Here is a 12,684-nt window from a genome sequence, read left to right on the forward strand (position 1 = left end):
CAGCGTTGAGGGTACTGGTATGAGTGCTACTACTAGTAATATGATGTTTGTAGAATCTCAGCTGGAAACAGAGAGACATGAAAAGAGGCTTATGGATTGGGAGAAAGACAGGTGAGAGAACTGGGGATCTCGTTTAATGTAAAAACTGTGGTCGGGGTGACAGTTGAACAAACCAGTATGTATTTATCTGCAGACACAAATAGTAAATATATACATTCCTTTATTAGGGTATGAACAAAATGATGAAGCTATGATAGTTTATTTCAACATACTGAACCAAAAAAATAAGAAAACTAATTTATTTGGAAAAGAAACAAATTCTGTACATGCAGGGTTGGCTTGATTGACGATAACGTATTTCAGAAAAAAAAAAAAAAATTTAGATAGACTACACATAATAAAACTTTCTATGTACACAGCAAATAGTAAATACTTTGGTAAATGACCAGACATTTGAAAAAATGAAAACACAGTTGTAAAACAAAGTACGTAAGAATATTGTGACCTTATTTAACTGTACAAAAAGCAATCATTCTCTCCAGTCTTCCATTTTCACTTACATTTTCTTTAACAGGATTAAGCCCCAAATTGAAGGGATTAAATCCTTTCTTCCTAATCCCTCGAGAATATCAGATTCTCTTTCAAATCTTTAACTGTTTACAAAGGAGCAGAGCACTTAAAGGGAAATGGTGGGAAACAAAGAGATTTCAATTCTGTGCCACTCATCCAGATTCTAATGGGGAATATTTCCCAAGTCCACTATCAATTCACTCAACTTGGTTTAAAAACATAATACCTGATTGTAGGACTAATTTGGTTTTTATTTAGCCCATCTGCAGCTTTAGCATTAAAAATCAGGTCCTGACATTAGCCCTTAGCTCAATATCTACAAATGAAATTTGGGAATTATATGACAGTGATATTAGCATATTTAAATGTAAAATGCAAAATGATTAATTTTTAAATATGCAAACTGCTACATTTTCTCAATAATCAATTCATGCACAAATAAAAAATGGCAATAGAAAAAGCAGAAAAATATGGATGTTTCTAAATGAGACAATTATAAAAATTTCATATATTAATATCAAGACAAGACTGGGGTCAGCTTACATTGTAAGAAAAACTATTACTGTATATGACTGGACAGCAAAACCCAGTCCTGTCTAAAAGCAATGGATCAAACTGTCTTCTCAAGTCCTTCCTGGCCATATTTCTATGTGCTACAATGAAACATTTTTAATAAATGCAATCTATCATAGAACTACAAGTTTTTATATTCCTAAATAATGAACTTAACTTTATTATAGCAATGATTTAAATACATGTGCTGTAAAAAAGAGAAAACAGTTGTAAACACACTCTTAATTTTTTTCTTTACCTGCAAGATATTTTTAAAAGATTACACAACTTCTTGATTCTTTAAGAACTAAGAACCAAAGTATTGAACATAATAAATAAATGTGCAACCTGGAGGCCTGGAAAAAGAGACAGAATACCAAATAACAAACCAGTGCATTAAAAATCCAGTATGTCAGTATTAAGACTTCTTCATCCAAATCCAGTTAGGTTTATTGCTATTATAAATAAGCTTCACATTAAGGCATCAGTCATTACCTACGAAAAAGATTTAGATTCAAAACAAGGAATATACACTGTACAACTTTTTTTCTCTCATTCTGATGTCATTACAGATATTATCAGTTTTAAATGTTAAGTCTTTGTATGGCAATATATAAATATCTTTAAACATATTACCTGAATATAGTTCAAATGTTTCTCTATATTTTGATACCTTAATTAATGTATATATTTAAAGTATATTCAATTAATGAGGAAACAGACAAAAGCAAATCAACGTAGATGGCAAAGGACTAAATATGAGACATTACAACCTCTAAAAAAAAATACTGTACAGTGACGATGAGCAGATCTTGGCCAAGTCATTTAACTTCCCTGAGCCTCATTCTTTCCATCTGTAATATTTCAATTACAGTTGCTCTGTCAAGCTGTTTTGAGATCAAATGAGATGATGTAAAAACACCTAGCAAACTGTGAAGCACTGCAAAAATTAATGGTATTATCGTAGGCCAAAAGATCTCAAGTTTCTGACAGTCTCTCTAACAAATAAAGTTATGGCCTGCTCCTTTTGCATTCACTTGAGAACTCCCAGTTTTGATTAGATTGTTATGGAAAGAATGGAGCCAAAATTTATGCAAAGATAAAATCTCTAAGTTTTAGCATTCAGAACTGTATAAAGTACAGTTTGTTGGGAGTGGGAAACAACTGCTTGAAGGGGTATACAGAACACCAAATAATAATGTATTAAAAATTCAGTATTTCAGTATTAAGACTTCTTCATCCAAAGACAGGTTTAACTTTAACTAGGCTCAGGCTACCTCTTGATACTTACTAAAAACAAATAGGGGCAGAATTCTCAAAAACCTTGGTTCCCGGCCTTTCATCAGTCTCTTCTAGAGAAACCTCCTTTTCCCTCATCATTGGCTAGCATGTAGCATAGTCACATTAAAAGAACTATCTCTTAACAACAGCTCAAGAGTTATAAAACCATAAAGAAACACAGCCAAAGTCAATTGCTGGTACATTATTCAGCCTGGCATAAATTTGAAATGATTCAATAATCCCTACCATGTTCTCCCTTTCAGTCCATAAGCCCTTCATCTACGTATAAATGGTTCTGGGCCAGCTTTTTCCAATCTTTGTTCTGAGGAACACTAGCTGGGTGAGATGTTAACAGGTAAAAAACATCTGTGTTAAGTATGTTGGGAATATGCAGGGCGAGATAAATTTATGTACCACACTGAACTGCTCAGTCTTTGATGTACTGACTGTACTTGCTAAAGAATGAAGTGTTCAGCATTTCCCAAACTCATCTGACCATAGAATCCCATTTTTCCCCTACAAAATATCTGGAGGGGCTAATAGTTCTTAGAATATTATTTGAAAATGCTATTCTGGCCTGATTCTAAACATTCCAGGGCTAAATCTGGCAATAGTTATGTTTTTAATTTCTGAAGAAGAATCATTTTTCTTACAAGGTCATCTACCATGATAACCTCCTGGTTTCCACTCTGTAAGTAGGCTTCCCAAAGCAACTAAAAACTAAATTTTCTTTACTACATACTAAGGAATTCAAAGAACTTATTCTTGCGTTAATGAGAATTAAGTTCTTTTTAAGGAGATACTTATATTCTTCCCCTAAGCATTAAAAATACAAAGATCTAATTCTAGATCCTAGGACCTAGAATCACAATTACTTTAAGGAAAAGAAAGTATTTTATTACAACATCACTGCAATTAATATTATCAACGACATAATAATTAGTAATGGTGCTAACAGTAGTAGTGTTGGTTAAGCATTTATTTTTGCATCCTAATCCTCATATCCACTCTATGAATTTAGGACCTACTATTACTCCCATTTTAAAGATAAGTACACTGAGGTTTACCAAGATTAACTGACTTGCCAAGGGTCACACATTGGAGTAAGGGCAGAACCTTAAACTCACGTCTGACCCCTCACCCCATGCTCTTAACCACATAATGCCATCTTTTATTTCAGTGACAAGACAAAAGTGTTTAGGCCACACTCTTGCTGTTAAACAGGAAAATTACATAAATGCAAATTGTGTGGAATAAGTTTTGGATTTCCTTTTGAGCAAACCCCCAGTCCTTTAAAGGATATACTTTAAAATTTTTTTTAAAGCAGAGGAAAATAGACTACTATTTACCAATGACAAGTTTATAGAGTTTTAAAACAAGAGGTTTTTTAAAAATCTGCATCCAAGGTGAAGACGTTATCTGTGGTTTCTGCCATAACTGCAAAACGCTGATACTCCGAAACTCGTTTCTCAAAGAAATTTGTTTTTCCTTCTAAAGAAATGTTTTCCATAAAATCAAAAGGATTTTCTGCCTGAAAAATCTAAAAAGGAAAGAAATATCATTAGACATTCTGAACAGATCAAATTACATCCCACAATAAGAGCAAAGATGACCAAAACAGAGGTCAGGTTTCTGGAAACTTGTCTAGTCAGTTACAAGATCCCATCATTCCCCTAAGACCCTGGAGGCACTCAAGGCTGACAAATCGTAAGATGACCCAAGATCGACCACTAACCTCCTCAAGAAACTCTACTAGCATCTCTGGCATTCTCATAAATAGAAAAAAACACAACTATTTCAGGAATTGAAATATTTAATACTGCCCAATTGAAAATGTTCTCACAGCTTGAGATATCCAATACACCATGAGCATTTTTCATAGGTATTACTATTAGTCACACATACATGATACTATAAAATGTTAAATTAGCAACAATCTACTGTGGTTCTAAATATGTTTCTTAGTTAATAAGAGAACAGATAATCAACAAATTGTCATTAAGGGACCATGATCAGGGAAGACACAATAAATGTTATCCATAGTCACTAGATGTCTCCAAATAAAAAGGGGGACTATGCTAACAAGAAGCTTTTTTACTACTTCAGAATTCAAGAAGCAAGCCCAGGCATGGTGGCTCAAGCCTGTAATCCCAGCACTTTGGGAGGCCGAGGTGGGTGGCATCACCTGAAATCAGGAATTCGAGAACAGCCTGACTGACATGATGAAACCCGTCTCTACTAAAAATACAAAAATTAGCTAGGCATCGTGGCAGGTGCCTGTAATCTAAGCTACTCAGGAGGCTGAGGCAGGAGAACTGCTTGAACCTGAGAGGCAGAGGTTGCAGTGAGCCGAGATCACGCCATTGCACTGCAATCTGGCTGACAGAGCAAGACTCCATCTCAAAAAAAAGAAAAAGAATTCAAGAAGCAGACTTGGAGATACAGCTTGATGGAAAGTGTGGGATATTTCAGTGATTCACAAGGGTAACAGAAGAGGATTTCTCAATTTAGGAGTATCCCAGCAAAAAATAAGAACACCACAGATAAACATATATTCAAGTAATCCAATTTTAAATATGGGCAGAGTGTCTAAATAGACAAACTAATACTTCTTTAAAGAGGATATACAAAATGAAAAGATGTTCAACATCACTATCCATTAGAGACAAGCAAATCAAGATCACAATGAGATATCACTTCATACCTACTCGGATGGCTATACTTTTTTAAAAAACAGGTAATAAGTGTTGGTGAGGATGTGGAGGAATTGGAACCCTCATACAGGGTGGGAATATAAAATTGTGCAGCTGCTTTAGAAAACAATCTGGAGTTCTTCTAATGATTAAACATGGAGTTACCATATGACCCAGCAATTTCACTCCTAGGTGTATACTTAAGAGGTATGAAAATACATCCACACAAAAATCTGTACATGAACGTTCATAGTAGCATTATTCACAATAGCTCAAAAGAGGAAACAACTTAAATGCCCATCGAATGGATAAATAAAATTTGGTATATCCATACAGTGGAATATTATTTGGTCATATAAGGGTATAAAGCACTGATACATGCTATAACATGAAGGTACCATGAAAACGTTACACTAAGGAAAGAAGAGAAACACAAAAGACCACATATTATTATGATTCCATTTGTATGAAATAGAATATACAGAAGAGGCAAATCTACAGACACAAAAATTAGATTAGTGGTTGCCTAAGACAAGGTGGGTAAGGGGAGGAAAGGGGAGTGACTGACTGCTAATAGAGATAGAGTTTCTTTTTGGGGTGATAAAAATGTTCTAAAATAGGTTGTTATGATGGTTGCACAACTCTGTGACTACGCTAAAAACTATTAATTGTACATTTTAAATGGGTGAATTGCAAGCTATGTGATTTATATCTTTAAATAAAGCTTTAAATATCTATATATCTTTTTTCCAAAAACTCGTATGCTGTGTGTGGCTGAGTGAAATTCTATGAAATTCCCCCATCAGAAATTGTATGTAAAAAGTGAGGGAAGATTGGAGCTGTGATACACAGCAAGATACAGTGAAAGGGCACTGAACCAACAGTCACAGACTCATTGGATTTTAGAACTGAAGACTTTTCAAAAAATTAGATCTAAGTCATTCACAGCACGGACAAAGTAACCAAGACCAAACTAAATTAAATGGCTTGTTTTTGGTGGTTTTTTTGTATGTTTTTTTTTTTTTTGAGACAGAGTTTCGGTCTTTTTGCCCAGGTTGGGGTGCAATGGCACAATCTTGGCTTACTGCAACCTGCCTCCTGGGTTCAAGCAATTCTCTCACCTCAGCCTCCTGAGTAGCTAGGATTCTAGTCACCCACCTCCATGCCCAGCTAATTGTTGTATTTTTAGTAGAGACAGGGTTTCAACATGTTGGCCAGGCCAGTCTTCAACTCCTGACCCCAGGCGATCCACTCGCTTCGGCCTCCCAAAGTGTTGGGATTACAGGCGTGAGCCCCTGTGCCCAGCCTTATTATTTTTATTTGTAGAGATAGGGTCTTGCTATATTGCTGAAACTAGTGTGGAACTCCTGTGTCAAGCAATCCTCCTGCCTTGGCCTCCAAAGTGCTAGGATTACAGGAGTCAGCCACAACGCCCAGCTCCTACGAGTTTTGATATATAGTAATCATATTGTCATTTACTTTATATTTTCAATTAATTTTTATTTTCATTTTAAATCACATTTTAAAGGAGATATACATATATGCAGAGAGAGAGAGACAGAGAGAGAGAGAGGGAGAAAGGGTCTCACTCTGTTGCTCAGGCTAGAGTGCCGTGGCACAATCTCAGCTCACAGCAACCTCTGCCTTCCGGGTTCAAGTGATCCTCCTAGCTCAGCCACCCGAGTAACTAGGACTACAGGCATGCCAACATGCCTGGCTAATTTTTTGTAGAAATAGGATTTCACCATGTTGCCTACGCTGGTCTCAAACTCCTAGTCTCAAGTGATTCTTCCACCTCAGCCTCCCAAAGTTCTGGGATTACAGGTGTGAGCCACTGCACCTGACCTAAAGGATATATTTTTTAATCTCTAAGTAGATGAAGCTTTTGGCAATTATTAAATCAATTTCTACTTTTATTGCATTAAAAATCTAAGGCCTGTATAATTTCTGCATTTTAGAATTTATTCAGATATTTTGAAGCCTGTGGAAAAACAAAGTTTTACATTGTGTTTAGATCTTTTTCTGCAGGAGGTGGCATGTTTTACATACCTACAGTTAGCAAGTTCCCAAAAGGAAAATCAGACCCAAGGGTCAGCAGTTTTCTAATAAGCAGCAGAACATGAACATGTGGATGTGAGGATATGGTAACGGGTTAAAGAATAGCGAATTCACTATAAGGCTTAAATAAGCAAATTCATTTTCTAATAACAAAAATATTGGTAAAAGTTATGAGCAAATACAATTTCTTTTAATACACATAGTTTATAAGTTTTTTTGTTTTGTTTTGTTTTTGAGACGGAGTCTCACTCTGTCGCCCAGCCTGGAGTGCAGTGGCACGATCTCAGTTCACTGCAAGCTCCGCCTCCCAGGTTCACGCCATTCTCCTGCCTCAGCCTCCAGAGTAGCTGGGACTATAGGTGCCCGCCACCACGCCTGGCTAATTTTTTGTATTTTTAGTAGAGACGGGGTTTCACCATGTTAGCCAGGATGGTCTCGATCTCCTGACCTTGTGATCCACCCGCCTCAGCCTCCCAAAGTGCTGGGATTACAGGCGTGAGGTTTATAAGTTTAAGAGATTATATTAATATAGTTATAATCTTGATTTCTCATTAATTAGTAAACACAGACAAGATCTTGCAACTAAAACGTTAAAATGTAGTTCATCTTACCAAAAAAACCTACGCCACACTTGACTCTTTAAGTACCTGGGTGGTTATCAGAATATAATTCTGCTATATCTGCTAATACAACATTAGCAAAATAGGTAATGATTACCACAGCATCATAGATTTCATAAGGATTCTCATTAAAGACAATTTAAATTTACATTTTTCACGACAAGAAATCAAAATCTGTAATTTCTAATTACCATGGTATAGTACATAGTGAATTTCTGTGTTTCACTTAAGTACAAAGTGACCATCTAGTGTGAGTTTATGTGTCTAATATTATTTTAAGTGCTTTAAGAGTATCAACTCATCAACAATCCTTTGTAGTAAATATTATTACTATCTCTATTTTATAGATGAGGAAATTGAGATAGTTAAGCAACTTGCCAAAGGTCACACAGCTAGAAAGTGGTGGAACAAGGATTCAAACCCAGATAGTGTGGCCGCAGGCTCCATGTCTTAAGTAATAGGAAAATAACACGTAATGAAATTCAGGTACATTATCTCTGATAAATGACAAAAATAACTTGGATAACTCTGTTCAAAGAGTTACATTATGACAGTTAATGTCTTCCTAATAACTATTCCATATTTAAAAATATTAACTCCCAAACTACAACATAGACACATGGAGATTTATAATATGCATACCTGAATATACATATGCATATTAAACCTAACCCCTTGAAAATAATCCTATTAAATATATAGCTGAGGCCGGGCGCGGTGGCTCAAGCCTGTAATCCCAGCACTTTGGGAGGCCGAGACGGGCGGATCACAAGGTCAGGAGATCGAGACCATCCTGGCTAACCCGGTGAAACCCCGTCTCTACTAAAAAATACAAAAAACTAGCCGGGCGAGGTGGTGGGCGCCTGTAATCCCAGCTACTTGGGAGGCTGAGGCAGGAGAATGGCGTAAACCCGGGAGGCGGAGCTTGCAGTGAGCTGAGATCCGGCCACTGCACTCTAGCCTGGGCGACAGAGCGAGACTCCGTCTCAAAAAAAATAAATAAATAAATAAATAAAAAATAAATAAATAAATAAATATATAGCTGAAATTATTGCAAAATAATTTATTGAGCTTATTAGTTCTAATATTTTACCAGCCTCCTACTTCAGTTATTAATTTTAAATTTCAAAGGATTTTGTAAAACCTTGTTCATATGAAACAAGTCTCTGTCATGGACATTTAAAAAATAGAACAGTATGTTACAAATGCTTTCAGTAAAATATATTTTAGGGTCCTTGCTTTCCTATAATATTTTAACTAGTAGTATCACATTTTTAAACACATTACCTTTGAGAATCCAAGTTCCACAAGTAATCTGTCAGCTACAAACTCAATGTACTGTTTCATCAAAATGCAATTCATTCCAATGAGGCCAACTGGCAAGGCTTCTGTTAAAAACTCCTGGGATGAAAACAAAAACAGAATAAAGTATAAACAAAACTATAAATATGTATGTTCCAAATAGAAATAAAACTTTTGTTTTATTTCTAAGACTGATTTTGTCCAAGGAAATATATTAGGATAAATTCTTTCAATGTAGCAAATGATGTCCGTATGTTTAAAAATGGTTGGGGTATTACTATTCACATTTTTTCACGTTTTCAAAGAGCCAAAATAAATGGAAATGAACTACCAAATTACTGGATTTCTTAAAGTAGCAGATATAAGACTTGGATTTGTATGCTTTCTCAATAGAAAAAAAAAGATACTTTGTTCTAAAATATCTGGAAAAAGATTCAAAGATGATCATCATAAAGAAGATGACCATGGAAGGGAGCTGGGAAAGAGAGAAAAACTCAATTAACAAAGAAAATGAGAAAAAAGAAAGAAACAGATTTGGGGGTTGGGAGATAAAATGAGCTCTAACCATACTGAAAGACTATGTAGTGGTAAAGTGTTAAGAGGAAAAATAAAAATATATTAACCACTTGGATTTAGTTCTCAAAATGACTAAAGATACCAAAGTGCCTGTTATGCCTTTTTCCTCTTCCAGTATACAAACTATGCCTGTTAAACTATGCGGTGTTACCAAAAAAAAAAAATAATTTTAGAATGATAAAAACACATCGTAAGTAGAACATCTAGCTCCTTCTAGTAAGAAATCTTCACATACTCTAACTTAATTGTTACTTTTCATTAATTTACTTATTCTTTCTATAAAAATTTGTGTATGCTTCAAGCTAGGTACCTCGCTACATTATTAAAAATACAAAACAAATAAAAAATCATCACTGTTCTCTAGTCACTAAAAATATAAAAATACAAAGCTACTATAATTAGCTGATTATAGCATAAAATTTGACAGAGATCAGTAAGACAGAAAAACAGCCCTGAAACAGGTTTTAGTATACATAAAACCTTAATATATAATAAAGACTGACTGAATAAAGCAAATTGTAAACTGACATAATAATTGTAATATATCATGTACTGGCAATGTCAGATCGACCATAATAAAATTGCTGGTATTTTTATTGACCTACAAAATGACCTACAAAATTTTTATTGACCTACGAAATTTCATATGAGTCAATATAATGGTGGAACAAACATCAGAGAAAGAGAGATGTGCTAATTACACAAACTTCCTGGTTTACCTGCTCAATTTGGACAGCATCAACAATGATCTCCCTGACCCTTTCTTCTGAAGGCTTATTTACTAAGTATTGGAACATCAGGCAAGCAAAGTCACAGTGAAGTCCCTAAAAGAGAAGAAAAACATCACTGTCAAATAACTGTTCATCAGCTATTTGCACACAGTGATGGGTCAAGCATCATATAAAGTGGTTCTAGGAATACAACGCAGAACTTCTGGAAAATGGAAGAGGGGTTAATAGGACTAGGAACTTCCTTCCTTCAAATCTCATTAAATGCCAATACAATAACCTATAACAAAAACGTTCAATGCCAGCAAATCTTAGTTCATCAACATTATAGAAAAACTAATTTATGAACAAACAATCTGCAAATAAAAGCATTTTGGAAAGGAAAATAAAGCAAGAAAGCCTGAAATGAAAATTCACTAATTTTTAAATTTCAAAAATAATTAAGGAATGATTGAAAAATAATGAGTAGTATTTAAATAACAGATTTCAAAAATACAACATTTGTAATTAAATAAGAAAGGCTAGCCGGGCGCGGTGGCTCAAGCCTGTAATCCCAGCACTTTGGGAGGCCGAGGCGGGCGGATCACGACGTCAGAAGATCAAGACCATCCTGGCTAATCCGGTGAAACTCCGTCTCTACTAAAAAATACAAAAAACTAGCTGGGCGACGTGGCGGGCGCCTGTAGTCCCAGCTACTCGGGAGGCTGAGGCAGGAGAATGGCGTAAACCCAGGGGGCGGAGCTTGCAGTGAGCCGAGATCGCGCCACTGCACTCCAGCCTTGGCGACAGAGCGAGACTCCGTCTAAAAAAAAAAAAAAAAAAAAAAAAAGAAAGGCTCAAGATAAAAATAAATTCAGTTCCAATGAAAATGGAAACTGACGTGGGGCTCAGTGGCTCATGCCTGTAACCAGCACTTTGGGAGGTCAAGGTGGGCGGATTGCTTGAGTCCAGGAGTTCAAGACCAGCCTGGGCAACATGGCAAAACCCAGTCTCTACAAAATAAATAAATAAATAAATAAATAGAAATAAAAAATACCAATAAGCAAATAATAAGAAAATGGAAACTGAACAATGATGAGTATCACCTGAAGCGATATAAAGCAGAGATGATCTTACAGATAACTCAACCAAAAATGAAAATAAACTTGTGAAATACCCCTGAGTATGGTTATACAAATGCAATAAATAGTATAGAATCTTAAGTAATTGGAGAATAGGCCAAGGAGAGTCAACCTAAAATAATCAGGACTCCAAAACACAGAATAGATAGTATAGAGCTAAATATCAAAAAAACAAAAAGAAAATTTCAAAAATTCAAAATGAAAAGAGAGAGAGGTCGGATATAGAAAGATGGAATTCCCAGGCCGGGCATGGTGGCTCATGTCTGTAATACAGCACTTTGGGAGGCCAAGGTGGGCAGATTCCTTGAGTTCAGGAATTTGAGACCAGCCTGGGCAACCTGACAAAACCTCATCTCTACAAAAAATACAAAAATTAGTCGGGCATGGTGGTGCATGCCTGTAGTCCCAGCTACTCAGGAGGCTGAGGCAGGATGATCCCTTGAACCTGGGAGGTCAAGGCTATAGTAAGCTGAGGTCATGCCACTGTACTCCAGCCTGGGTGACAGTAAGACCCTGTTTCAAAAAAAAAGGAAGAAAGAAGAAATTACCATCAAGGCTGAAAGATGTTAAAGTGTTGATGAAAACTGACAGGTAACTTATTACAGAGCGCAATACCAATCAAAATCTCAATGGAATTGGTGTGTGTGTGTGTGTGTGTGTGCTTGTAATTTATTTTAAAAGGCTTTAGAGCAGAAAAGAAAGGAAAGTACACAGAGGTCAAGTCCCAAGCGGGCACAGAGGTCAAGTGCCTAAATGGGATTGTTTTTAATTCAAAAGTTAATCTGGAAGGCTGGGCACAGGGGCTCATGCATATAATCCCAGTACTTTGGGAGGCCAAGGTGGGCAAATCACTTGAGCCTAGGAGTTCCAGACCAGCCTGGGCAACACAGTGAGACCCTGTATCTACAAAAATTTTTTTTTAAATTAACTGAATGTGGTGGTACATGTGTGTAGTTCCAGCTACTTAGGAGGCTGAGGTGGGAGGACTGCTTGAGCCCTGGAGGTCAAAGCTACAGTGAGCCAGGATCATGCCACTTGCACTCAGCCTGGGTGACAAAGAGAGACCCTGTCTCACAAAAAAAAAAAAAAAGAATAGACTAAATGGACAGAATCTTGTAAGAACACTTTCAAAAGAAAAGTTTCAATATTTACCCTACAAATTATTAAAATATATGAAACTATA

General features: G+C 36.0%; 1 protein-coding gene across 4 annotated transcripts in view; it reads right to left on the minus strand.

Moving 5' to 3' along the window:
• Positions 1-202: 202 nt before the first annotated feature.
• Positions 203-12,684, minus strand: part of RRM2B (ribonucleotide reductase regulatory TP53 inducible subunit M2B) — a 38,455-nt gene continuing 25,973 nt past the window's right edge. For all 4 annotated transcript variants that reach the window (XM_031669696.1, XM_031669697.1, XM_003903040.4 and 1 more), the window contains exons 7-9: positions 10,372-10,476; positions 9,062-9,175; positions 203-3,943 (exon numbers count right to left, since the gene is read on the minus strand). In XM_031669696.1, coding sequence (XP_031525556.1) covers positions 3,791-3,943; positions 9,062-9,175; positions 10,372-10,476 — 372 coding nt within the window. In that variant the 3' untranslated portion in view covers positions 203-3,790. The remainder of the gene's footprint in view (positions 3,944-9,061; positions 9,176-10,371; positions 10,477-12,684) is intronic.

The sequence above is a fragment of the Papio anubis genome, chromosome 8 (assembly GCF_008728515.1).
Source record: "Papio anubis isolate 15944 chromosome 8, Panubis1.0, whole genome shotgun sequence".
Taxonomy (NCBI): domain Eukaryota; kingdom Metazoa; phylum Chordata; class Mammalia; order Primates; family Cercopithecidae; genus Papio; species Papio anubis.